Source organism: Zonotrichia leucophrys, chromosome Z (genome assembly GCF_028769735.1).
Source record: "Zonotrichia leucophrys gambelii isolate GWCS_2022_RI chromosome Z, RI_Zleu_2.0, whole genome shotgun sequence".
Classification (NCBI taxonomy): Eukaryota; Metazoa; Chordata; class Aves; order Passeriformes; family Passerellidae; genus Zonotrichia; species Zonotrichia leucophrys.
In genome coordinates, this window is record NC_088200.1 from 63,731,240 (window position 1) to 63,756,430 (window position 25,191).

Consider the following 25,191-nt stretch of genomic DNA (forward strand, 5'->3'; position numbering starts at 1 on the left):
TTTTGAATCAGATTCTCTGGACAGAATACTACAGTTCCCTCTGGAATGGTGCTGTTTGCAGTAGTCTGTCTTGATTCTGGTCACTGTTCATGCAGCTACTTGTGTGGTGGAAATGAGACACAAAAACCCCTTCCCTGCAGACAGGGTTAAAGCAGTAGTATCTTCCTGGTGAGAGGAGAGACCAGTATTCAACAGTGTCTTTTTGAGGCTGGTGTCTTAGTGATATCTTTAGGAGAAAGGGGCTACAGCTAAACAGCAAAAATTAAAAATGGGCAATGCAAGGGCTACCTGGTGCTTCCTGATACTCGCCACGAAATACAGCTTGATGCGTGTAGTGCTTGTGAACCTTGTGCACTCTACTGCACTCTCAACATGCAAGCCACCGGGTTTGTCCATACAAAGCAACATGTCTGCATTTTGCTGGCAGAAAGCTATTTTGCTCTTTCTTATGGGATGCATTTGTTTGTTATGCTAGAGGAGTACAGAGTTACTGGATCGACAATTGTAGCAAGACAGTATTTGTTCTGACAAAGTCCTGGTTTTTTGTGTTTTGTTTTGTGTTCATAAAAGTTGCTGATGTGCATGCTGGGGATTGAGTGGGCTGTGAGTGGGAAGTCTGAGACTGCTGGAGAGAACAGTTTTTCAGGAACTGCTGCTGTAAATAAAACTCTTGGCCTGTCTGGTTGCCAGCTTGAATTTCACAGTTAACAGAGTATGTTTTCTAGAAACTGCCATAAAGGGTAATCTTGATTTTTCTGTTGTGAGGGTCGTTTGGAATGGTTTAAAAGGATTGTGAATTTAATTTTTCAGGCATATATGCATGCCAGGCTCACCAAGACAGCTCCCAACTCTCCCTCTATGCTGCACAGTAAGGAGAACACATGCTGCTCTAGCTCTTGTGCCTGACCAAAATCCCCTCTGATTTCAAAACTGCAAACTATCACATTAGTTAGTTGCATGTTGTTCATTAACCTTAGTGGCAAAGGAATTTAGTGTGCCATTAATGGGAAGGTACAAGGAAGATGAAGTGAGTGCCCTCACTGTGCATCACTCAGAATCTGGCATATGACTGTCCATTGGGAATGCCACTTGGCAGTGACATGCATGGCAGCAGCATGTGCAGGGGCTGAAGGAAGCTGAAGAAGTTGAACCATGCTGGAAACCTTCAGATTACCTTCTACAGTCCCTCTGGATGGATCTAGATGGCTCATATATTTCTGCATGCTTTTATGCCGAATGGTAAAACTACTACAAGTGTTGGCTGCAAATCATGGCAGTCAAATTATATAAGGAAGAATTAAGAAAGTTACAGGTGCATGTGACCTTTGCTGAAACTGGCAGTGAGTATTTGATTTAAACATCTGGGTTAAGAGTGTATTTCTTAATATAAGTTTTTACAGTTAGTCTTTAACTTTCTGTGGAAGCACTTGTCAAAGCAGAGGCAGGTGACAGCACTGCTCTGTTTCGCTGAGAAGCTAAGTGCAGTGGTTTAGACATCACCACTTGTCTTCTTTATCGACATTCATTTAAATATATATCTGTGTTTTGGGGATTTTGGTAGCCTTTTGCTTACATTCATTTCTTAAATCAGCCTTTTCCTAATGTTAACTGCTGATGCCATAGACTTTGTGCATTACTGGCTTCACAAATATTCCATAAGTAAAGGAAGTGAACTGGTTGTTTGTAAAGCATGAAGCTAATAAATATAGCCCCATCATTGGGTGCTGCCCAGTGTTGGCTGTGGTTCACATTTGCAGCATGTTTGAGTGGTAAGCATTTGCAGCCACCCAGGTGAGCAGGTCAGAGTCACCAAGCACCATCTGCTTCGTGGCAAGGTATCTTCCAGTGCTCTCACCTGTTGCCACTGGCCCCAGTGATCTGCACTGGAGAGCAATGCCAGAGTGGGTTTCTTCTGCATATCTTGTACCTTCACATGGTTGGCTCAAGTATCGTTTCTAGTTACTGGCTCAGAATCAATCCTGCCTGCCAAATGTTGTATTTGTCCCAGAGGCTGCTCTCCTTCCCCTTGCCCATACTGTCCATCTTGCCTAGTCTGTACTGGACTCTGGATGAGAACAACCAGAAACTTTATGTTAAAAAAAAAATAATTAATGGCTAGTTACCAAATACAGTGCTCTTAGCTATGAAATGTTTAACTTGCACAGCTGTGCTGCAGAGAGAGACATCTTTTGACTGCCTTTCCCCTATCTATCATCTTCCAAAACTGTACAGCCAAGAGATTTCAATTTCTTCCCTCTTTGTCTTTGGCAGATTTACCCCTGTATTGCACAGCTATTCTAAACACAGGCCTTTTAAAATGCTGTGAGAGGCTTTATTTTTGTTTGTATCTCTTTTAGAAGTATTCCTAAGTCTAGTTGTTCCAGTCTGGCAGACAGCAAGTAGGCTAAATTTCTCTTAGTGTCCCTGAGCATTCTGCTTGCTTTAGCAACCATAGAACCATAGGAATAGACTCCTCTGTAGTGTGCTATGGTGCAGCTTGAAATGAAACCTGGTTTTAACAAAGGTGGACACACTTCCATCTCTGAGGGCCAAACTGAAGGACCTACTTCATGTTTTTAATTGGTCTAAAAGCAGTTTCATAAAAGACATTTAAAAGGGGAATAGACCTGTTCAGTTTGGTCTCATGCTGCAGCTGGGCCTTACAAAACTGTGGAGCTTGCCCTTTGCAAATGTAATTTGCGTTGCTCAGACTTCTCAGATGTCTTGTGCTTTGTAAAGCTTTTGGGTGCTTTCTGTGCCATTTTTTTCTGTGGACATGGATAGTTACATGGCTACAAAGAAGACCAGTTACAGAAGTGCCAGCATTTCATGCTTCATCAGAGGCAACATTTTAGTACTTGCATTTCTGCTCTAATGAAATGGTTACATTTTAAAAGGCAATCGTAGAAAGATCATCTTGTCCATAGTGTAGATGACCCAAGAAGCAACATGTTTGTCTGTCCTACAAGGCTTAAGTGTGTTCACCTCTTGTGTGTGGCAGAATTTCTTTTTCTGTTGCTGCAGAAAATCATGGGTCAGAAATTGTGCCCAACCTTCTGTCTAGCCGGGACCGTGGCATGTTGAGCCTCCCGGGACAGTAAGTGAAATACACCCTTCCATTTGGCACACCAGCAATGTATCCACACAGGAGGCTGCTTTGCTAAAAGTTGGTTCACAGCATTACCTTTGGCTTTTGGTACACATCATGGGACTGTGTCTGGAGATGCCAGCTTACTCTGACCCTTCAGTGCAGTCTCATACAAATGCTATTGACACCTTAGACTGCACTGACAGCATCAGAAGGGTCAGGAAGTTAAACACAGCAGGGACATTTTTCAGTGGTAATACTCAGTCAGCACTTCTGTTTTTCTTTTTGGTGCCAGCATGTACCTTTTACTTGCAATTGGGCAGGTGGAAGTGTGTGTGAACTTATGAGAGGAACTGCATTCAGATCTGGAGGATTCTGTTTTCTCCTGCCTTGTATGTACCACAGTGACTGCTGAGATGTCTGCAGGTAAAGGTGAAATACTGTCAGTGCAAAGCAAGGTGAAACTCAGCTCCAGACCCAGATATAGTGTAAGACAAGGGGTAATTGTCCCTCTGACTTCTTTTTGAGGTTGCTCCAGTATTGGCAGTTTGCAGGAGGGTTAGAGGATGTCTTGCCTTGGCAAATTCAGAAGTTCTGCTATCTAGAGTGATGTGACAGTATCACCACTGCTGAGTTTGGTGTCAGTAATTTTCACTGCTTCCCCCCAAGCTGTATCTCAACGGTAACACTTTGCAACTGGAAGGAACCACTCTGTTTTCAGACACCTCAACAATGGTGTGAAGCATCAATACAAGAATTCACAGTGCAGATTTTTCTGTTTTGGACTCAACGTACTAGTAAATAATCAAGAGTTTTGACTGAAACAAGTTTTTCTGAGAGGAGATGAAACTGTCTAAGTGCACTGCCAGTGAAATCCAATTGGAAAAATGTCAGCAGAAATTTAAAAAAAATTGGTCAGGGCAGTTAAGTACACTTACATCCTGTATAAATGTCAGCGTGTTCTTTTTCACCATTTTTCTTTTTTATTTTGAGTTCTAATTTCTAAATAAGACCCTGTGTCATTCCTCACTATAATTCTAAAATACCTGTTCTAGATTCTGTTTTATTTCTTCAAACAAGAAATGTCCAGATGTCTGTGTAAGAGATCTGACTGGTTTTAAATGAAAATGTACTCCATGACAGAGTATCAAATCTGTGCATGTCCTCGTAGAAAATGTTTTCAAAGATTAGATTAAGAATTAGTATGTTAGAAAGCTTTGTGTTTCCCTTAGTGTAATCCTTTGTTATTCTTGTTTGGTTTTCAGTGTTTGGCATTAATTATAGGTTATTCACATCTAGAGGAAGTTAAAAGTTAGATATTGATATTAATGTCCTTGGAATGCCTATACAGTATGACATTTCAGCTTGTATTTGCAGGATAGAGGTGTGTTGGGTTTTTTTGTTTTGTTTTTTTTAATGTGGAAAGACTGTATATTTTCTACCAATTCCAGTCAAAGACTGCACTAAATGAAGCCCCAAGAATGAATTAGTTAGAAACATGGTCAGGTGTGGGATCTCAGCACCTCAGGACTGAGGTGCCGAGTCACCGAGACCACCCTTGGGGGGCTCGGGAGTCCTGGAATGTTGCCAGAAGTGTCTGGTGGCTGGACTTTCACCCTACACAGGAGACGACACTTGTGTGAGGATAGGAGGATTTCACCGGAGTGAATGGTGAAGGGATTAGTTAATTAGAGGGTGAGACACAGGGTTTAGGATTTCTGTACAGGGGGGTTTAGAGAAGTAAGATGGAGGAATTGGGGTGTGTCCTGTCCTTCTTCTTCTTCTTCTTCTCCTCCATCTTCTGTGGTGATGGTGGCACTTTGGGATTGGTCATTACTAAAAGTGCACCAGGCAATACGGATGAAAGGTATTGGGGAAAAATGATAAATATTGTATACGTAACTTTGGGTATAAAGATAGGTGACCGCCCCGGAGGGCAGGGGAGTGTGCTCATGGCTGGCTGCTGAGCAGACCTCTGTCGGGCCAAGAGAAAATCTTTTAGATAAACAATTAATAAACACCGAGAACGAGAAAAGAACTGAAGCCTCTTCTCGTCCTTGGATAGGCGGGCTGCCCCAAGGCCAACGCGGGCTGCCCCAAGGCCACCTCGGGCCTTCCCAGGCCCTTCAAACAGCTGAAAACCGGACAGTCAGGTTGGTATAGTAAAACACCTGCTGTTTTCTTTGAAACATACTGGATTTTAATATATATTTTGGTTGAGTGTCTGCTATTTAATTGGGGAGGGAGAGGAGAGGGAGGGGAGGGGAGGGAGGGAGGGGAGGGGAGGGAGGGGAGGGGAGGGGAGGGGAGGGGAGGGGAGGGGAGGGGAGGAGAGGGGAGGGGAGGAGAGGGGAGGGGAGGGGAGGAGAGGAGAGGAGAGGAGAGGAGAGGAGAGGAGAGGAGAGGAGAGGAGAGGAGAGGAGAGGAGAGGAGAGGAGAGGAGAGGAGAGGAGAGGAGAGGAGAGGAGAGGAGAGGAGAGGAGAGGAGAGGAGAGGAGAGGAGAGGAGAGGAGAGGAAAGGAGAGGAAAGGAAAGGAGAGGAGAGGAGAGGAGAGGAGAGGAGAGGAGAGGAGAGGAGAGGAGAGGAGAGGGGAGGGGAGGGGAGGGGAGGGGAGGGGAGGGGAGGGGAGGGGAGGGGAGGGGAGGGGGGGAGGGGAGGGGAGGGGAGGGGAGGAGAGGAGAGGAGAGGAGAGGAGAGGAGAGGAGAGGAGAGGGAGGGGAGGGGAGGGGAGGGGAGGAGAGGGGAGGGGAGGGGAGGGGAGGGGAGGGGAGGGGAGGGGAGGGGGATCACATGGAAAAATGTATATTTTTGATTTTTTTTAATTATCTTTCTGAAGATTAAGAAGTTTGTCAGGATCCATTTCTTGAAAGTTAAAGGTTTGCTTCGGAGGTGTATGCCTTACAATAAATTCCTATCCTGCTTGTAATTGGTTTTATTTAGACTAGCATGTATTTTGCATTTAGAGCCATTTTTCACTCTAATGAAATAAACCAGTATGAACCAAAATGGGTAATTTTGGAAGGAATTTCCTCATCTATTTTTGCAATAACTCCAGTACTAATAAAGCATCATAAGAACAGACTTTAATGAGTCACAGAATCATAGAGTGGTTTGGGCTGGAAGGGATTCAAAGATGTAGTTCCAACCCTCTCTGCCATGGACAGGGATACCACTCACCACATCAAATTCCTCAAAGCCCCATCCCACCTGGCCTTGAACAATTCCAGGAATGGGGCACCCACAGGTTAATGAAGATTTATGATGCAAGTATATAACAATACATCCAACCATATAAGAGCATTTTTTCTTACACACCTGCTTCCATTTTACTGGTCATGTGATATATTCAGTCTTGTTTTCACTTACTTTGCCAAACATTCAGCAATGTATGTAGCACATTGTTTTGAACTTCAGTTGTCCAAAGGCTACAGTTTGGGTTTTGAATCTCTAGGAGGAAATAAACTACAGTTGTAAGACTCGAAAGTCCTCCATAATAGGCAGAGCTCTTCTTCCAAAGTCTTTTGCATGCCAGCTGAATATTCTGCAGTTTCTCTCTCTTTCTTAATCATGCATCTTCCCTAAATCTACATGTTGTGCATGTCAAATCCTGCACTGATGTTAATAGGAGCTGTGCTTGCTTGAGAACATACATTTAATTATTTTGACCAGAGCTCCAGTACTTGCCTAGTTAGAGTTTTGTTAGGTTTTCAGATCCTCAGGGTCAGATTTTACAGATGTTTAGTTTACATAGACCTCTGAACATGCCATTCAGTGCTTTTGATTACATAAATGTTTGTAAGAACTGAGGCCTGGGTTGACTGAGCCAGGCAATGTCAAAGGGCTGTTCATGTACAACTGTTGAAGCCTCCATAGCTCCAGCCCCACTGAACTCAGACCTGCAAGTTTTTTTTGGTGGCATTCAGGGTGGCCTGGGTGTGCCACTCCCCACTCCCCATTCCCCATCTTCTTCATCAAGAGAATAGTAGGTCAGGCTGCTTGTCCTGGGGGATTGCCACCAACCCCTCACCTGTATGTGGGTAAGCATCATGGGGCATATATCTCTGCCTACTTTCAGGGAACTCAGAACAGTAATCTTAAAATATAATCTAGTTTAAACCTTGGTTTAATTTTCATTTTAATCTCAGTTGATGAGTGATATTATGTTAGAGGCACACAGCTAGATATGTTTCTAGGGATAAAAGAAAACTTGCTACATAGTTGAGTGAAGCGTTTCTACTCTTTTTGTCCTCTGTCAGCCAGAGGATGTTACCCTATATTTTTGTCTGGTTTACATTTGAATGCAAATCCTTGCTGGCTCATTTCTAGGGCAGCTTTCATTTCACTGCTTTTTCTACATCATGTCAAAGTGAGGTCTAGGAACTTTTATTAGGGACTCAGTTGCATATGATCTCTTATGCACAGTTGGATATGAGCCTGTTCATGGAATAATCTGCTCTCTGTAAGTTTCCTGTATTTTTTTCAAAATTGTTTGCCAAGAACAACTCTTTTCTCTGAGACTTGGGTGTTTTTTAGAAGATTTAAAAAAGCAGCTGCAGAACAGAACCTCAGAGTCATGCCAATAGCTCAATTATAACAGTAATTGTTGATACTTCAAAAAGCACACTGTAAAGACAGTTCAGAATGTTTTTCTTGCTGAGAATTAAGAGAACTAATTGGAGAATCATTTAACATCAAAAACCAACTCTGTATTAAAAAAAGTAAAAACCTAAACCCTTCAATTCTAGTAAAGGGAGTGAAGTTTCATGCTTACACATCCTGAGTTTCTACAGTTTTTCTAATTTCCGTGGGAAACAACCTCCATTTTTCATAGGTGGTTAATACTGTTGTTTCACTGGCACTTTTTAGCCAAGTAATGCATGTTTTCAGTATTGCTATAGTAGCACTATTCCAATTTTCAGCTGGTTTAGAAAAGCTCTGAAATGAAAGAAATCCTACAAATAAAAATTACAAATAAAATCTGGCACAGTAAAGCCTTTCATCCACAGAAGTTGCTTGCGCTTGCTTGTGAGGAATAGCATGGAATAGTTAAATTGTTTGGGCTGGAACTGAAGGCATTGGTTTCCCTGTAAGAAGATAGGGATGTTTGGTCTTCATAATTTTTGTGCAAGTCAGTTTTAATATTTCTGTTTTCTTTTCAGTAAATCATGTGCAGACTTTCTCTTAATATAATTTCTAGGAAAACGAAGAGCCAGGGAAAACTTCTTGCCTTCAGGCTTTGTGGGCTTGATTCTTCTAATTCTAAAGTTAGAGAGGGTACACTCGCTTCATTGGAAACTCAGGAAAGGATATATTTTAAACATTTTCCAAACATACGATTTCTCCACTAAAGAATGATTCTGAGCTGCAAGCTGAGACATATAAGCTGACTCTTTGATAAAATCCAGTTTCACTCTCAGATTATCATGAAAAATTATGTGAAGGCAGATTTTGGAACAAATTTAAGAACAACACAAGACAACCAATCTGTGATAGGTAAGCTCCCTGGTAACTTCAGTAAAATAGAGATTTTTTTTTTTTCAGTGCTCAGGACCTTAAAATCTTATAGTTGATATACTTTTCAGAAATGCTTTCCCAGAAGATGTGTTCTTTCTTTAAAAATGTCTTCGCTGCATATATAGATAATAAAATATAAGAGGTAGCCAAGATTTACCTGAGGCTACAGTAAAACTCCCTGCTATGTTTTACTAATCCTGAGGCACAGGCATCTTATCAAGTACTCCTTTGTGTTGTAACACTGGTTGCAAGATGTAGAAATGTACATTGTTGTCACCATCACATTTATGCTGATGTTGCCTTTGACATTTATATTGACAAAGTCCATGGAGACATCGTGAATATCAGGTTTTCACCCTGGCACTGCTGCAGCAGAGCTGTTTAACTATTAAGGTATTGACTGGAAGCAGAGTTCCCTGTCACTATGATTTTTGTCTCTTTTCAGAGCAGGCTTTACCCCAGAGATTCTGCATTGAGTACTGGTGTACCTGAGAATCCCTGCTTGGTTATTGAAGACCCACTTGTAGCAAAAGCAAAACCGGGGCCATTTTTTTTCCACTGGAAAATTGTATTGCTGTTGTCACCTCAGCACCCTGCTCAGCTTGCTCTGAGTGATGATCCCCGCTCTGTGTAAAACACAGGTTGGAGTCATTAAAAGTGGAGGCAAGAATTTCTAACAATTATAAAAGATACTGGGTTGAGAAAAATGGAGCAAGAGGTCTTATTTTTTTTTTGGTAGACAAAATGTGAACTCAAAGCAAGAGAATCTGGATTACTAAAGGGATTAAGTACTGGTGACTGAGGTAAAAAATCTTATTCAGAACAATGATGAAAGAATTACGTGAGTGTAGAGGCATATTTTCATCCATTTGGGCTTTTCAAGAAACAGAAATCAAAGTTACAGTATCAGTTAGTTGGAAAAAGATCTCTGATATCTCAAGTATAATACTTGTGGCACTGAGTGCCACATCCAGTCTTTTCTTAAACACTGCCAGGGATGGTGATTCCACACATCTCAGGGCAGCCCATTCCAATGTTTAGTCCCCCTTTCTGTGAAGAAATTCTTAATGTCAATTCCTAATGTCAAATTCTCAACCCCTTGAGGCTATGTCCTCTTAATTTTTAGCTAGTTGTCTGGAAGAAGAGACCAAACACACCTGGCTGCATCCTTCTTTCAGAGTTGCAGAGATGTAGAGATAAGGTCTCCCCTGAGCCTCCTTTTCTCCAAGTTAAACAGCCCCAGTTCCCTCAACTGCTTCTCATCAGACCTGTGCTCCAGATCTTTTCTCAGCTCCTCTGCCCTTCTTTGGACACACTCCAGCACCTCAGCGTCTTTCCAGTAGTGAGGGACCCAGAACTGAACACAGCACTTGAGGCACAGCCTCACCAGTGCCCAGTACAGAGGAACTGCTCTGGTCCTGCTGGCCACACAATTGCTGATACAGGCCAGGATGTCCTTCTTGGCCACCTGGGCATATTCTGCTTCATGGTCAGCCACTGTTGACCAACATCCTTGGATCCTCTTCCACTGGGCAGATTTCCAGCCACTCTGCCCCCAACCTGCAGCACTATATGGGGTTGTTGTGGCCAAAGTGCAGGACTCAGCCCTTGGTCTAGCTGAACCTCATACAGTAGGTCTCAGCTCATATTTGTAGCCTGTCCAAAATTCATCCATCAAGGGAAGTGGTTGCAGTGACATTATTCATTGAGTAAGACCAGCCTCACAGATAAGACCTTTGGACATGGTTCAGTGGAGTCTTCACTTCAGTGGGTATTAAGCTCTTCTAAGCAAATTTGAGGGTGGATAGCTTGGTTGCACTGCAACACTGTTTCTTTCTGTGCAACAGTGGTCCTACATGTATTCAAGGAGTGAGGAACAGTGCAACAGTAAAGATGTTAAAAATGGAAACATGCATTTTGCCTTTGCTTTTGAAAGATACTTGATGAAAAGGATGAGTTTTGTTTGAAGATGTGGAAAAGTTCGGTGTCAGACCTATTATAACATCAGTGGAAGGTAGAGCCAAATTCACACAAATCACATTTACACAGTTTTCCAAGTGCTTGGAAATCCAGGATGGATTTTGCACGGATCGTCATTCTTGCTACATCACCTCCATTGCTGCTAGTGGAGAAAAACATGAGTACTACTGAAAATGTTTGCTCCTGCCACACTTTTCTCTGCTCACTCACCCAGGGGTACATAATGGTCATTGGACAGTTCATCTAATGGCATGTAAGCCTGCAGAACTGCTAGTCCTAAAACTTGCTTTCATTTGTCAGTCTGAAGGAATGCAGTCTTTTTAAGCTAGGCCATAGCATCTATGTGTCTCTCAGGTCTTTGTTGCAGACCACAGTGAGAAGTATCTTTGTTAACAAAATGAGATATATGTCATTTGAGAGAAAGTTTCAGAGGTGCACTTGCTAAACGCTGAATTGAACAAGCAGCATTTGGTGCTTTCAAAATCCTAAATTATTTTCTGGGTTCTGCGGTACACTGCTCCATTGTAAGTAGCTTGGAGTGTTGATATTTTACAAAAGTACATTAGTGCTACAGAGCTTCTGTGAAGAGCATGGTAGAACATGTCCTTTATAGGATGCATAAGGAAGACATGGTAAAAAAGATGAATCACAGCACTGCCAAATGCTTTGACTTCTCTGGAACTGGAGGTACTCAGCAACTTAGCAGATACATTCAAGTACTGTCAAAAAGTCACTTTTCTTTCAGACATGGTCCTTGGAAAGAAGAACCTTCCTCAGCAAGAAGAAGCAGTCCTGTGCATTTCTGCACCGTTCTCTGATGATTCTACACCCTGCAAATGAGAACAACCAAATCAGGCCTATATTTCTGGGGAATGAAACTCATGACAGGGAAGCACCAGCACAGGGGTGGCTTGGTCAGGGATTCATAGTAAAGAATTAGCATGTCTGAGGAATTATCAAAAGAATCACAGTGAGCTGGGGAAAAAAAGAGGAAGAGTCTCAGGAAGCTTAATTGAGACTTTGGCATGTAGGTAATAGCAGAGGCTCTTACATACAAGATCTTGCTCAGATTGATCAGGTTTCCTGCACTATTTGTTCTGCTCCCTTTTCACCTGCTCCTCCTGGTGCTCTTTTGCTCTCTCTGAGACCCTTCAGCCGCACTATGCAAGAGCAGGACTCACGCAGATCCATTTAGTAGGTGCTGGGAAAAAAGATTACCAAAATAGAAGCAGCGGTACCTGTAGCATTACACTCAGATTAAGGATTGAGCCCCCAAACTGTTCCCTAGTCAATTCTGCTGTCAATGGGTGAATAATTTTACGTTGTGAATGAGGCAGGCCCTTGGGAGGTTCTAAATCCTGCGATAGTCTTCCACATGAAAAGGTGAGGAAACCCTCCAATGCTGTCCTAGCCAGCTGAAGGCATTTCTCCAGCAAACAGGTTTTGTTGCTTTGCTCAGCTTGCTGTGATGACAGCTGCAGCTGAAGGCGTGCCACACTTGGCAAGGAAAGCATCCTGAACACTAACCATCAACTTAGAAGGAGCTGCAGCCTTGTGGAGTAAATGTGACAGACAACCAGGACATTTTTCTGAATGAAGTACAGGATTACTTGCCCAGAAACAAATGTATTGTATTTTCTTCCTACTACCCTCTGAGCCCCTCTCTCAGGAAAGCATTCTTGGTGCTGCTTGTTATTGATAGGAATTGTAATTGTGGTTCATTGAGAGTAAAGCCTGCTTATTCAGCAGCAGAGCTCCTACAGATTTCAGAAAGCCCAAAATAGAAGCAAAAAATCTCTGAGACCCACAAGAGGGAAGGGACTTGCTACACATAAATGACTGACTTTATGTAAAATTTGAGGTCCTGGAATTTTGGAGGTGGAAAATTAGCATGAAGGCTTTGTTTTGTTCCTACTGTGTATCCCTATTTATTTCTAAATTATTTCTTATAGAGCTAAAATCACAGACAAACAGCATAAGCTTACATAAGTTGAAAATAGTGATTTTGTTGAGGTGAGAGGTTCTTTTTCCCTTGAAGACACCATTCAGAGATTGTGTTAAGTGACAAATGAGCATAGTTGGAGAATTATTCACTAGCTTAAGAATACATGACATTGCCTATCTCACAGGCTTGCAGACCTTGCCAGGATTTGTAAGCCTTTCCTCTGTAATGTATGCCCTTCTTTTTTCTGAAGAGACATTCAATTAAAAACACATCCTGCTGAACAAAAGGAGCCATATACAGTTGGTATTAGAGGTGGAAGTCAACCCCTTCTCCCTGGGGTGAACTGGGTAAATTACTTGATTCATACCTTGCCTATACAATGCCATTGTTTTCTATGTGCTTTCTTTCTCTCTCTCCTTCTGCTTCTTCTTGCTTCATAGCCTTTATTTCAAGCAGAAAGTAAATGCAATAATATTTGAGTTGACATGGAAGTTTTGTACTCCGGAAACCAAAAATCAGAGAAAATGGACTCACCTACTCCCATTCCTTCCAGCTTGCTGGTCTGTTTTGGTTGTCTGTCCTGGTCCTGTGTCATCTTGATTACCTCCTTTGCAATATCAGTGAAGAAATCAAAACACTGAGTCAAAGAGGCTGACCTTTAACTCCACTGTGAGCAGGAGTCCTCTCATAGGAGATAGCAGAGAAGGTGATTAGCAATGGTGTGATTTTGAGTGCTCTGTTGCATGGCTAGGGCCCCCAGCATTTGCAGGTGCTATCTGGGCAAGGCTGCAGCTCCTGCTGAGTTTACTTCAGCAACTTACTTTGTAAAAGAGAAATATACAGGTGATCCTGGATTGATGGCTAGCAGGGCCTGTGCGACTGCAGCAGGCCTTTGTGAAGACTTCAGTACTACTCTGCCTTTGTGGATGAATTTACACTGGGATTTCTGCTGTTATTGACCTCTATCAAGGCTAAACATTTGGCTTGTGAGATTCTAGTAATAAGAGAAGCCTCAGTACTGTCCATTAGCTAAAATCTTGAATTAGATGGATAGATAGATAGATAGATAGATAGATAGATAGATAGATAGATAGATAGATAGAATAAAATCTTGAATTAGATAGATACTTCCACTATGGTGGCCAAATCTTTTAATATGGAAAGGTAATCTTTCAAAAAATAAAGCAATGCTTCCCCTTAAGACAGTGATGGAGTAATAGCCTAGTAAGTTTTCACAGGGTGGAGAGACTGAAAACAGGAAATATTTTTAGCTTCTTTAGCAAGTATGAGAAAGCAGCGCCCAACTGCTTTCTAAGACTTCTTTTAAATGTAGATGCTGAAAAAAATTGCTTCTCCATAAAAACACTTAAAAGTCAAGTTTCAGTTGCTATAAGATTAGTTTGAAATCCATGTTATGTAAAATGAGTAAATGCAGGTTTTTTTACACCTTTTAATGTTTTAGGATTCAGGGTTTATTTTTTATATAGCTGTCTGATTAGAACTATTATTTTTTTTATTACTAACAGAAGTAAATTTTGCATTGTATTCTTATTTGAGAATCTTGAACTTTTAGAAAATTTTCAGTAGTATCAGCTTTAGCATCATGTCTCAAAAGGACTCTTAATGTAGTCCTGGCTATATTGCTCCCTTGAAAAAAATCAGTATGGAAGTACTAATAATCAGTAACCGTAATAGAGTTTCAAACATAGATATGTGTGATGCAAGTTAGTGTGAATCAACTTATCTGTGATTACCCTGGGGAGGCAATCCATTGGTAACTACCTGGGGTTCTGTGAGAGGACAGAATCCCAAAATTACTTTTTTCCTTTTTTACAACAAAATGCACCCATCACCCTCTCTGAGCTATTGGTCCACCAAATCCATGTTCCACTGTATAGGCACTGCTGGAGGATACCCACTTCCCACTCCACACCTCTGCATCATCCCATTTTTTGCATTCAGTTCCTTCACCTCTTTTGGCATCCTCATCTCTTTTGGTCTCCTTTCTGAGGGAGCCATATCACAGAATTCCTTTTGAGTCTGAGGAACATTCCATAAGGTCCTAACCAAAACTCTATCACTTTCATGTGCAAAGAACCAAAAGATAAAATGTAGTTGAGGTAGCCAGATCTCTGCTCCCCAATGGTGTTTGTTCATTCTTTTCATGGGATAAAGGAAAGGGTTCATGTTGGACAGCTACCAACCGCTATTGCTCCTGGGACTTGCCTGGTCAAGGGCCTTTCATAACAAGGGGGCTCTTGCTACTGCTCTGTGCAAAATCAGGAAGAGTTTTGTCTGCATTAAAGTAGCTAAGCCAAGTCCCATCTTAGAACATGAAGGAGGGCTACTCTTTAAATGTTGCTATTTTTCATTGTCCTTTGGTCATCAAATGGATCTACTATGGCAAAACTCTGGTTCTGGATATAGAAAATATTGCCTTTCCTAAATCAAATGGTGTTCCTCTTAATGCATTAACAGATCTCAAGGCATGGTTTTCCAGTAATACCACTTTCTTGCACAGCACACATTTTGTCCACATTAGTCATTGTATTGGTACGTTGTAAATAAGTTTGTAAAATTTAAAAAAAGCTGTAAAATTCAACTCTTCCTTGACGGTCCAGATAGCCACAGTGAATTTCCAGCACCCAGACATGCTTCACTCTGATTTAGATATTTGTAGGCTCTGAACTGCAAAAAAATGCTGTGGAAGATTAAGACGTCTGTAATGCAGTTAAAATACCAGTGTAGATTGCATGGAAACTACATCATGTTACTGTATGATTTCAGAGTTATCATGTTATCAGGTTATTAAGCATGAGTCATCTTATCAGATCTTGCCAGTCTGAATGAAGTACTTACATAATCTCTAAAATGTGATTTAGAAAACAAGAGCAGATTGTCAGCCAGGATCCTGCTGACTGAGCAGACAAGGTACTCTCCAGAAAACCAGGGACATAATGATACATTTTCTGTGCTTTCTACAGCATGAGTGCCTCCCTCCCAAACTGCCATTTGCAACTTCTGTTGCAGTTGGCAAACTGAAGACACAGTGCTTCTGAGTAACTGCACACGCAATCTTGACCTTGGCAGTCAGACTGTGGCAGACTTTATCACATTTTCCTAAGGGCAAAGCGATCCTTTAGCTAAATGGGGCTGTCTGTCTTCCCAAGATACATTCCTGGTTGTGTGGTGACTGAGCAGCTCCATGATACCACACAAGGTTTACTTGGATGCATCTTCTGACTGTATTAGCTCTCCCTCCTTTCCCCTGTTCACTTCCCAGAGTGTCTTCTTTGCCTTGCTATGACTATGGTGTTCCTCCTCCTGTGTTTTGGTGTTTCTTCTGTGGCAGGGTACGTTGTAAGTACATATCTTTGAATATGAGTGTTAGAAGAAACATGGATTCCTTAGTCTTTTAGAAGAAACAGGGATTTCTTATAAGGAACAGGGATTTTGACCCCTCTCAAGCATGATCTTTAATAGCTTTAAAACAAATAAAATATAACAAAAAATAAGTTTTAGATATTTGAAAGTCGTATGTTTGAAAAAGGAGGTCTTCTGTGCCTAAAAGACTTGCAAATTAGGGACCTTCTTGCATGTATTATACTTCACAGATGCACTGGTCATGCAAGGAGCTGTGTGTTGCAGGTGATGCTCTGAGATCTCTGTTTGTATGTGGGCTAGAATTCAATTTATTGTAGCAGTTGTTCTCTGTGCGTGCACTCTGTCTTGAGCTGCTGCAAAAACAAACTTGAATTTTATACGATTTTGTTTCCTAATTATGTGCTTCTTCCTGTTCATTCATTTCCTGCATGCTTAATTTCAGAGATGTTGGAAAAATACCTAGAAATTAAAGTTTCTGGAAATTCCCATGCTGGCTCCATTCTTGACCCCACCAAAGACTCACAGTGGGTGAGGTGAAAAAACCCAGGAGGGTGGGGAAAATCGTAGGCAGTACTTGTGTATTTTATTTCCAGTTTTGATTTCCACAGACCAACCCTTGCCTGGTGAATAGGAGTGAAGGGGCAAGGATTTGTAAGCTACAAAATCATTGAAATGCAGCCTCCTCATCTCCCTTGGCAGCAGAGCAAACACAGATATCTGCAGGTGACTGAGGAGCAACTAGGTAGGCAGGTAGTAATTTGTGTTGATTTTTAGGGAAAGCATTCCCAAGGGGCAATTAGCCACTGTGTGGCTGTCTTTTTGAGCCTTGACGCAGTTCATTTTGTATCTAAAAATGCTTGTGTAGATGAAGACAAGGAATAAAATGAGGTATAACATTGCCATGGATACTTCATTTGATCTGGGACAAATGTAATGGGCTTTTCTTTCTATAAGAAAACAAAAGTGAAATGAGAACAACAGGAACTCCAAGGCTTGCAGGTCATGTTCACAATGCACAGCAGAGAGAGGGTAAGGGAGAGGCTCCAAACAGACTTGCAGAAATGAGAAGAAGTTCACAGATACTTTAGCTGTCCGAGGTCACTCGAGATTACTTCTCTGTATACAAAGAAAAACATGCAGACTTTGCTGTCATCTTGTATGGCAAATTTCTAAATAGTTTTGATGAAAATGGCAAAAGTTTTTCTTGAACTGAATCATGATTTAGATGTTGGAAATGGACAGTATGGTAAAAAGTAGGCCCTTTAAGAGTCTCTTAAGTCTTTGAGCAACTGATGACTATTAGTATAGAACAGTGAAAGGTGAGCTTGTTTGTTTATTCCTTGTATTGAAAGCTCAAGTTTCAAGCCTTCCTTTTGATACCTCTTAAATTCAGTTGAAAAGGAGATATTTGATTCAGTTGAGAAATCTGCATAAATTATGTAAAACTTCATTGTTTCTTCAGATCCAGTTGGTGCTTGAGTGCCACCCTGGTGTTCAAGATTAATTGTATGAGTTAAGATTTTATTTAATTTTCATTTCCTAGGTATGAACACACAATCACCATCTTTTGGGCTGCTTTTATATTTTGTCAGAGATTTAAGCTTCTAATAATTTTGCTACTGATACTGAATTGTCTTGTGTGAAAAGCAGTTTTCTCTTCAGTTGTATGTTGCAGAGATGTTCTGAGAATGAGGAATGTGGCTGCTTAAGACCTGGTGTAGTTTTGAGGCATATTTTGTAGGACATGAGATACGGATGAAATGGGTGGGTTTAGCCGAATGTACAAATGTTTCATTTTCCCATGCAAATATGGTCATGCTTTAGGAGTGCTGAAGAGTGGGGTTTTGCTCTGTTTCTCTGCAGGTGAGAAGTAAATATGAGCTTAGCAACACACGACCATCAGTGCCAAGACCCTGTGATCTGAACTGTGTCTTCAGCTGACTTCCTAGCGGCCAGGCGCTGTTGATCCTGTACCATGGAGGACTGCCTTCACACCTCCTCTGAAAACCTCTCCAAGCTGGTGAGCTGGGCCCACAGCCATGGGACCATCTGCAGCCTCATCCCCAACCTCAAGCACCTGCTTTCCGAGGGGGCCAATGGCAACCTGACAGCCATGTGGGGCTGTAGTGCTGGCCATGCCTACCACTGGCCCCTGGCTGCCACTTGCCGGGCCGGTTCCCAGGAGCGTGTCTGCTTCCAGGACAGCCGCAGCTTCAACTCGGACAGCCCCAGCATGCTGGGGGTGCCATCAGAGGCTCAGGCCAGCCCCCTGGAGCGCTACCCAGGCCGGCCGGGGAAAGCCAAGCTGGACTGTACCCGCACTCGTGACTCCTGTGACTTCTCCTACTGCAGTGAGCCGTCAGACCTGGGCGAGCCTGTGGAGGAGTACGAGGATGAGGCCACCCTCTTTGACATGGTCTGTGAGTCCTCTGTCACCGATGAGGACAGTGACTTTGAGCCACACCCACACCGTGCCCCCACCGGCCCCCGCAAGCGACCGGCAGCCGCGGCCCAGCCCCAGGCCCAGGCCGCCGATGAGGGCAGCGGTGACGTGCTCCTCAAGAAGATCAAGCAGGAGCTCCCTGAGGACTACTATATAGTGGCCAACGCGGAGCTGACGGCCGGCGCCGATGGGCCGGCCCTGGCCCTGATGCAGATGTCCAAGCCCAAGCTGCAGCCCCCGGCAGGGCCCTCCTGCGTGGCACCCACCAGAACCCTGCCCCAGCCAGCCACAGGCCCCGAGCCCGACCCGCCGCGCCCTTGCGCCTCCCCTCCTGGCCCGCCCCGCATGGCCGCGCAGAGGCCACCCCGGGGACCTCTCGCCTCCCCGGCATGGGGGGCGGGCAGCGGCCCTGTGGCTGCCTTGCAGGTGCCAGCCAGCAGCTCTAATGCCATCACCACCGCTGGGAAACCCATCAGCATCCCCCTCTCAGCCCTACAGCTGCCTGGTCAGGAGGAGCCACCGGCAGCTGCTGAGGAGACCCTGCCGTCCACCCCACAGCTGGCCCCGGGTGGTGAGCTGGCCGGCTCGCCCTCGGTGGGCGCCGACCCTGAGGTCAGCTCCAGCCAGCAGCAGCCCCAGGCAGCTCCAACCATCACCCCCGAGGCAGCAGTGCAGCTGATGCCAGGTAAGACACTGGGCGGGAGTAGAGGGGTGGTAGAGGCATTTTGGGGGTGTCCCCCAGGCCTGGCTCAGTGAGGGTACAGTGGGGGTGTGTGTGTTGCGTTGCATCAGGGTCCTGCTGGCACATAAGTCATTAGGTATGGAAGCCACATACACCTGGAGGGGATTCAGAAACTAAGCACCAACCAAGCACCAGCACCTGAAAAAGTGTACTGCAGCCACAGGCAAAATGGATTGCAAGGTCCATTATGGGTACAGTTATGTCATGGGAGAGAGCATGCAGTGACCTTGCTGTGTGCATGGGTCAGGGATGACATGACATGCCCCCTTGATGAACCAAAAAAAAGGTGTCTCAGCCAGTGTAGCCTAGAGTTGGAGAGTTTCGTGTTTCCTTCACCTTGTCACATGGGTACTGTTGGACCTGGACAGGCAAAGGAGACAGGTTATCAGTACCAGGAAAGAGGTTTTTGCTTCTATAAATAATTATCTATAAGTCAGATTGGTCTGTGGACACAAGAAGTATCAGTACAACCTTAACCATGAAACTGATAAAACTTTAATCCATAATGAAATGGGGTTTTTCCATTTTCCCAGTGAACGTTCCCATACAATGTGTCCATAATTTTTCTCATCTCCTGCCAAAGCACATAGAATTGGCATAAACAGATCAACATTATTGGATAAAGAGCATGTTAAAACAGCTGACTTCTGCTGAGTGATTATCCCATGTGGAGAATATCTGTTGGCTACAGGTCTTCAGTCTGTTTCTTGAGCAGACTTGTCAGCTTCCTCTGGGCCCGAGCACAGACAGTTCTCACTCTTCCAGTTTCTTCTTTAGTGGTGCCATGCCAGGAGGAGACAAGGCAAGAGCAAGTTCTCCATCTGTGCCCTTGGACTGCCTGGTCAAACAGAGTACAGACAAACAGTGAACGGGCTAAAAACTGCCTATATGCAGTCCCTGTGGCAGGTACTGCAAGAGCTAAAACCCATGACTTTAGCTTGAACATCCTGAAATCTGATTGAAGACTACTAAATCTTGCAACTGGTAAAAGCCTGCAGATCTTCTTGCCGGGTCAAACAACAGACAAAGTTAAATACACAGTTTTACTAAGTAAAACCCTACTAAACATTAGAAATTTGGAAGGATGATAATTGTCTTAAAGCAAAGCAAATTCTTTTTTAGGACCTGTTTCTTGCATTACTGCATCTCTGAGATGTTGCTTTGCAGTAGTCCTGTCATGTAACATCCCTCATGGAAATTCCCTTGCAAAACTCCATCTGGTTTAGAACCAACTCTGCATTGCTAAATTTGAGAAAGGCAGGATTCCTGATGCCACTCAACCCAGATTGTGTGTTAAATGTACTTATTCTGCCTTCCTCAGTTTGTAACCTATCACTGCTATATGTATACCTGGTTTCTACCTGCCTGCCTCTGCAACTTGCTCAAGTCTCAAACTTGCAATTTGGGACAACAATGGAAGACAAACCTAAGCAGAATTTTCCATGTTGAGTGTGTGTTATCTGGGAGAGATATTTCAACAGATCCATTAAAAAATCCAAGCTGCTTTCAACTGTTTTTGCCAGGTCTTCAGAAGCTAAACAAGGTCAGCAGTTGTTACTGTTTAGAGTTAAACCTTACAAGAATGGAGGCAGCACAACACTTCTGCATTTATATAATTTCAAAAACGGTATTGGTCCATGTCTAGTGTCTCACTTTGAGGGCAAAGTGGGATTGCACATGGATTACTCCCACTGCCTAAATCAACCCTCAGAGCCTCCAAGTGCTTTACTTTTTGCATAGACAGTGATGGGTTTTCAGAGTGCTGTCCAAATTCTAGTTTATTAATTTATGCTCTCAGTGGTTAAATTTCTTGTGCTGTTCCAAAAAAGCATTACACAATTCCTCTCCACAGACTGGTCCAGTGTTGGTGTCACATGCTGTTATTTTACTCAGAGGTAGTGGCATTTTAATGAAGATAAAGTGATTGACATATGACTAAAACTTGATACGTGAGCAAAGTCCCACATTTCCATAGGGCCTTCTCCTTCAGGAAAGAAGAGCTGGCATTATTAAATTTTCAAGTTGCAAAAAGATGGGCAATGTTGGAAATTGAATTTATTACAGATGCACAGCATATTCTTGCAGATAAAATGTAGGAGTTTGATTAAAGACTAGATGCTCATTGACAGTGATTTTGTTACATTGTCTGCTAATGAAGAGTGATATACTAAAAGTGGAGCATGATGTATAAAATTTGAGCAATACTGAACTACAAGAGGATGCTATCCTGTGTTAAAATTTTCTGTCCTAAACAGACAGATGTGAGTCTTTTACATTCTGGTGTAAAAAAAAGACAGTAACTAATTAAAAAAAAAAGGTCAAAAAAGGTCAAAAAGTCTAGAGCTTTTATTAATTTATAGACTCAGTGCCTACTTAACTAAACAAAGTTGAAAGAGAGCTGGGAATTTAAATTCTGCCTTGTCGTCTCCAATGTCTGAAGCCTTGGTTCTGGTCCTATTAGAACTGGTGGTGTAAGGTCTAAGATCTACAGGACTAAGGCTTTATTTAAGTTATCCAAAAATGCTGCAACCCAACCAGCAAGAAATACTACTTGAGCTTTAGCTTAAGTGACACATCCTTGCGTTTATACCAGACACAGCAGATAGTAATCCCATAGATAGTGAAAGTCAATTAGTGACATTTGGATGTCTGAAATGAGGAATGGAAATGATTTAGTGTTATTGCAGAAGGCTATGGAAGGAGATTGTGGCTCAGAGGAGGACAGGGTTTATTTTGAATGAAGACAAGTTTGATTCTGAGATATGTAGGATTTACTTTGTAAACAGAATTGCTGAAGAATTTGTCAAGAATACTGAATTTCCACTTGAAGACTGAGGCTGAAGATATGTTTTGTATTAACAAGACAGTGCAGCAGGACATGTCTGATTCAACATTAGTGCATCACTGTAAATACAGGGACAAAGAGTCTCATGATAAAAAAAAAATATCCAACCCCTATGTACAAACTATGCTCAATGCAGAGTAGTAAGCAGAGATGTAAAATTAAAAATCATTTGAAGTATTGATTGGGGTTGTTTCTTCTGTCAGAGGCATAGCAGATTACATTCTGTGTGTATCATCACAATGCCTTCATGTGGATCCATCACTGAATCGCCTGACTGCTTGTTTTATGTGTACAGGCATTTTCAGAGTGTGGAAGGGAAAGAGTGTCCACAAGCACCTCTCCTCCCATAGTGCTGCTCACTGTCCTGGCATTCTGGTTATCAAAAGTACCTGTGTTTGAATGTGAGCTGTGATGGATGCTGGTCTGTGCTGAGGGCAGTGCTTAGCCTTCCTGGCTCTGATGTCTCTGCTCTGAGATCCTCTCAGTTCTTTCATTTTCTGTAACAGTGTGGATATCCCTGTAGGTTACAGGTGTTCATAAAAGTCCCTGTCTGAACATGACCATTATAAAATGGAGTACATCTGGAACTTGTTGGATATTAATGTAGAATGCTTAGTGGAATATTTTAAGTATTTCTCTGTAAGCAGAAGAAGTAGGATCTCTCCCTTTCCCCTCTTCTTTCTGTCTGCAATGTCTGCAATGGTGTGAGTTTAAATTAAATAAGAACCAAGATTCTCATATAAGATTTGTGGATTAGGAGCTGTTGGATGAGCATCAAAATGTTACAAAACTTCGAGGTGAAAGGAGTCTCTTCACACCTTATGAACTGACAGTTTTGACTAGATTTAGCTCTAACTTCTAAATCACTGTTTACTATTAAAAAAAAAGTGTCAGCCTTGCACATTCCACAGAAGTGCAAACAAGAAAAAATAACACCTTTTTTAGGGGTGTATATAAAGCATACAGAAAGGCAGAATTAATCCTTGTTGTAATTATTTCAAGCCCAGTGGAACCGTGCCAAGTAGCACAAGAAAAATAATCACATCAAAAGAAATTTATAAAACTCTTATTTAAATTGTGTTCTTCCAAGAACATTAAATAACTGCTGATCTCTGTACTTGTGGTTTACGTACAAAGGTTGATGAGTTTTGGCTGAAGTGACTACTTGAAGCCTATCTGCAGGGACGTGTTCTGCTGAATGTGGTCAAGTGACCACTTAAATATGTAGGGGTGAGACTGTCTCTTCTCTTTGTGTTGTACTGAAGAGATCAGAGTCCACTGGTGACTCTTTAGGTCCCATAATGGATATCTATTGCTGTTCTAGTCAATGGACTAGAAATAGTAAGTGCTGAGATACATAATTACAAAAAATATAGCTTTTTTTTTTTTAGTTGCGAGGGCCTGGCTTATTTAAAAGACTAAAATTACAAATTACATCATTATAGTTGTAAGTATCAGAAAAAAGAAGCTATTGACATGATTAATCACCTGATCTTGCAGCAGTGATTTGCAAGCGCTCTCCTGCCTTCAATTATCTTCATCTAAATGCTGTTACATTATAATCTAATGTTTTGGGGGCTGTATTCTAGAAGTCTAGCTAGACATCTTTATTCTAGAAGTCTAGGCAATGATTACTTACCATTATAATATTACATGCGAGTTCTGTTTAAAAGCAGGACAGTAGCATAAAGAGGACAAGTTTAGCCTTGGCAGAGTAGTTGTGTAATTGCTTTTATTATCTGGGTGCACAGTATGACAAACAAACTTTTAAAAAAGAAATGAACCTGTAGTACTAACATCTGTAATACAAGAGTTGTTTATGCAGCTGTTTCTACAGCTGTTCTGTTTGCAGAAGAACACAGAAATGAAAATTCATCAATTATTACAGTATCTTTAGATTTTCACTGTGCTTAAGGAATGTATCAATTACCTTTCAGGACTTCCCATTTATTTTCTTTAGTGAAGATTCCTTTCAGACAGAGAAAGCTCATGCCAGCCTTTTTGTATAATCAGCAATGGACTTTGTCATGTAGAAGTTGTCCTAAATACGAAGTATTTATCACAAACCTATACATGCAAAAAATTAGGATGCTGCTTTCCTTGATGTCAAAGGCTTGTTTCTTCTTTTCACCATGGACCTCCTCTGAGTGGAACTACCCGCAACACAAAGAGACATCTCCTGGTAGCAGTCTTACTGGAGATACAGATACAGATATATACACTTCTTTGAGGAAACCATTCATGAGTGTTCATGCTGAAAGTAGATTGGTGTGAGAGGTGTTTGGGGATGATGGGCTTTCTGTTGAATTCCTTCAATAAAAGGTGCATAGGCCTGCTAATCCTGTGTAATGGAGGAAGGTGAAAGAATTATTGTTTCCATACAATCTGTGAAAGTTATTTGCCTGCAGCTAGGAGGGAAAGGACTATTGCAGCCAGGCCCCAGCAGTTTTTAAGGATTAGTTTTGTAAAACATTCCAAGTTCAGCTGATAAACAGTTGAGAATATTCACTGGAGTTCTGCATTGAGGAATCACATCACTGAAAATTATTGACTCTTCATTTAAATATGTATTTTTCATTCTAAGTACCATAGCATGAATAGTATTAAGGAAGATGGTGTGTGATACCAGAAGACAAACTGCCCATTTCAATGAATGGCTGTGTTCTGGAGCATCACAATTGATTTTAGACCTAGGAATATACCCTGTCCCCCAATACCCTAACATGAAACTCAGAACAGCAAAAAACAGAGTGCACAATGAAAAGTAGAAAACAATCACTTTTGCAAACCAACATAATTGAGATACTATTTCTCCCTTTCTCTAGGGTGTCTTAAATAGGCAACTTTTTGTGTGAAGTGCTCTGTTTTATGGTAGAAGAAGAAAATTGTATAAAAGAAGAAAATAATGCCTCTGCTGCTTCCATCTGTCTGGGAACATACAGGAAAGAATAAAAAAAATTGGACACATCTGTACTGAACATCACTTTAATTTTAGGAAATAGATTATTTAACATGGTGCTTTTGATCAGAGATCAGTTCCTTTGTGTGGTCTTTGCAATTGTTTCATTTTGGAGCTATTTTCAGCTTATGATTTGTGAGTCTTTAAGAAAAAAGAAACAAGGGTCAGATTTGGATCTGCAGAGGAGATGCAACACAGGAGCATCTCCTCTGCAGATGATGAGATGCTGACCCTGGAAAGGCTTCAGACAGTCACTTTACTTTTGCACTTCAGATAGGATGCTGGCAGAA

At 42.1% G+C, this 25,191-nt stretch overlaps 1 protein-coding gene across 4 annotated transcripts in view; it reads left to right on the top strand.

Moving 5' to 3' along the window:
• Window positions 1–25,191, top strand: part of KIAA1958 (KIAA1958 ortholog) — an 82,206-nt gene that overhangs the window by 32,442 nt on the left and 24,573 nt on the right. For 3 of the 4 annotated variants that reach the window (XM_064736931.1, XM_064736928.1, XM_064736929.1), the window contains one exon: window positions 17,776–19,040. In XM_064736931.1, the coding sequence (XP_064593001.1) occupies window positions 17,888–19,040 (1,153 nt within the window). In that variant the 5' untranslated portion in view covers window positions 17,776–17,887. Of the gene's footprint in view, window positions 1–5,110; window positions 5,242–17,775; window positions 19,041–25,191 lie in introns of those variants that run through there. The other variant, XM_064736932.1, reaches the window with a different exon arrangement.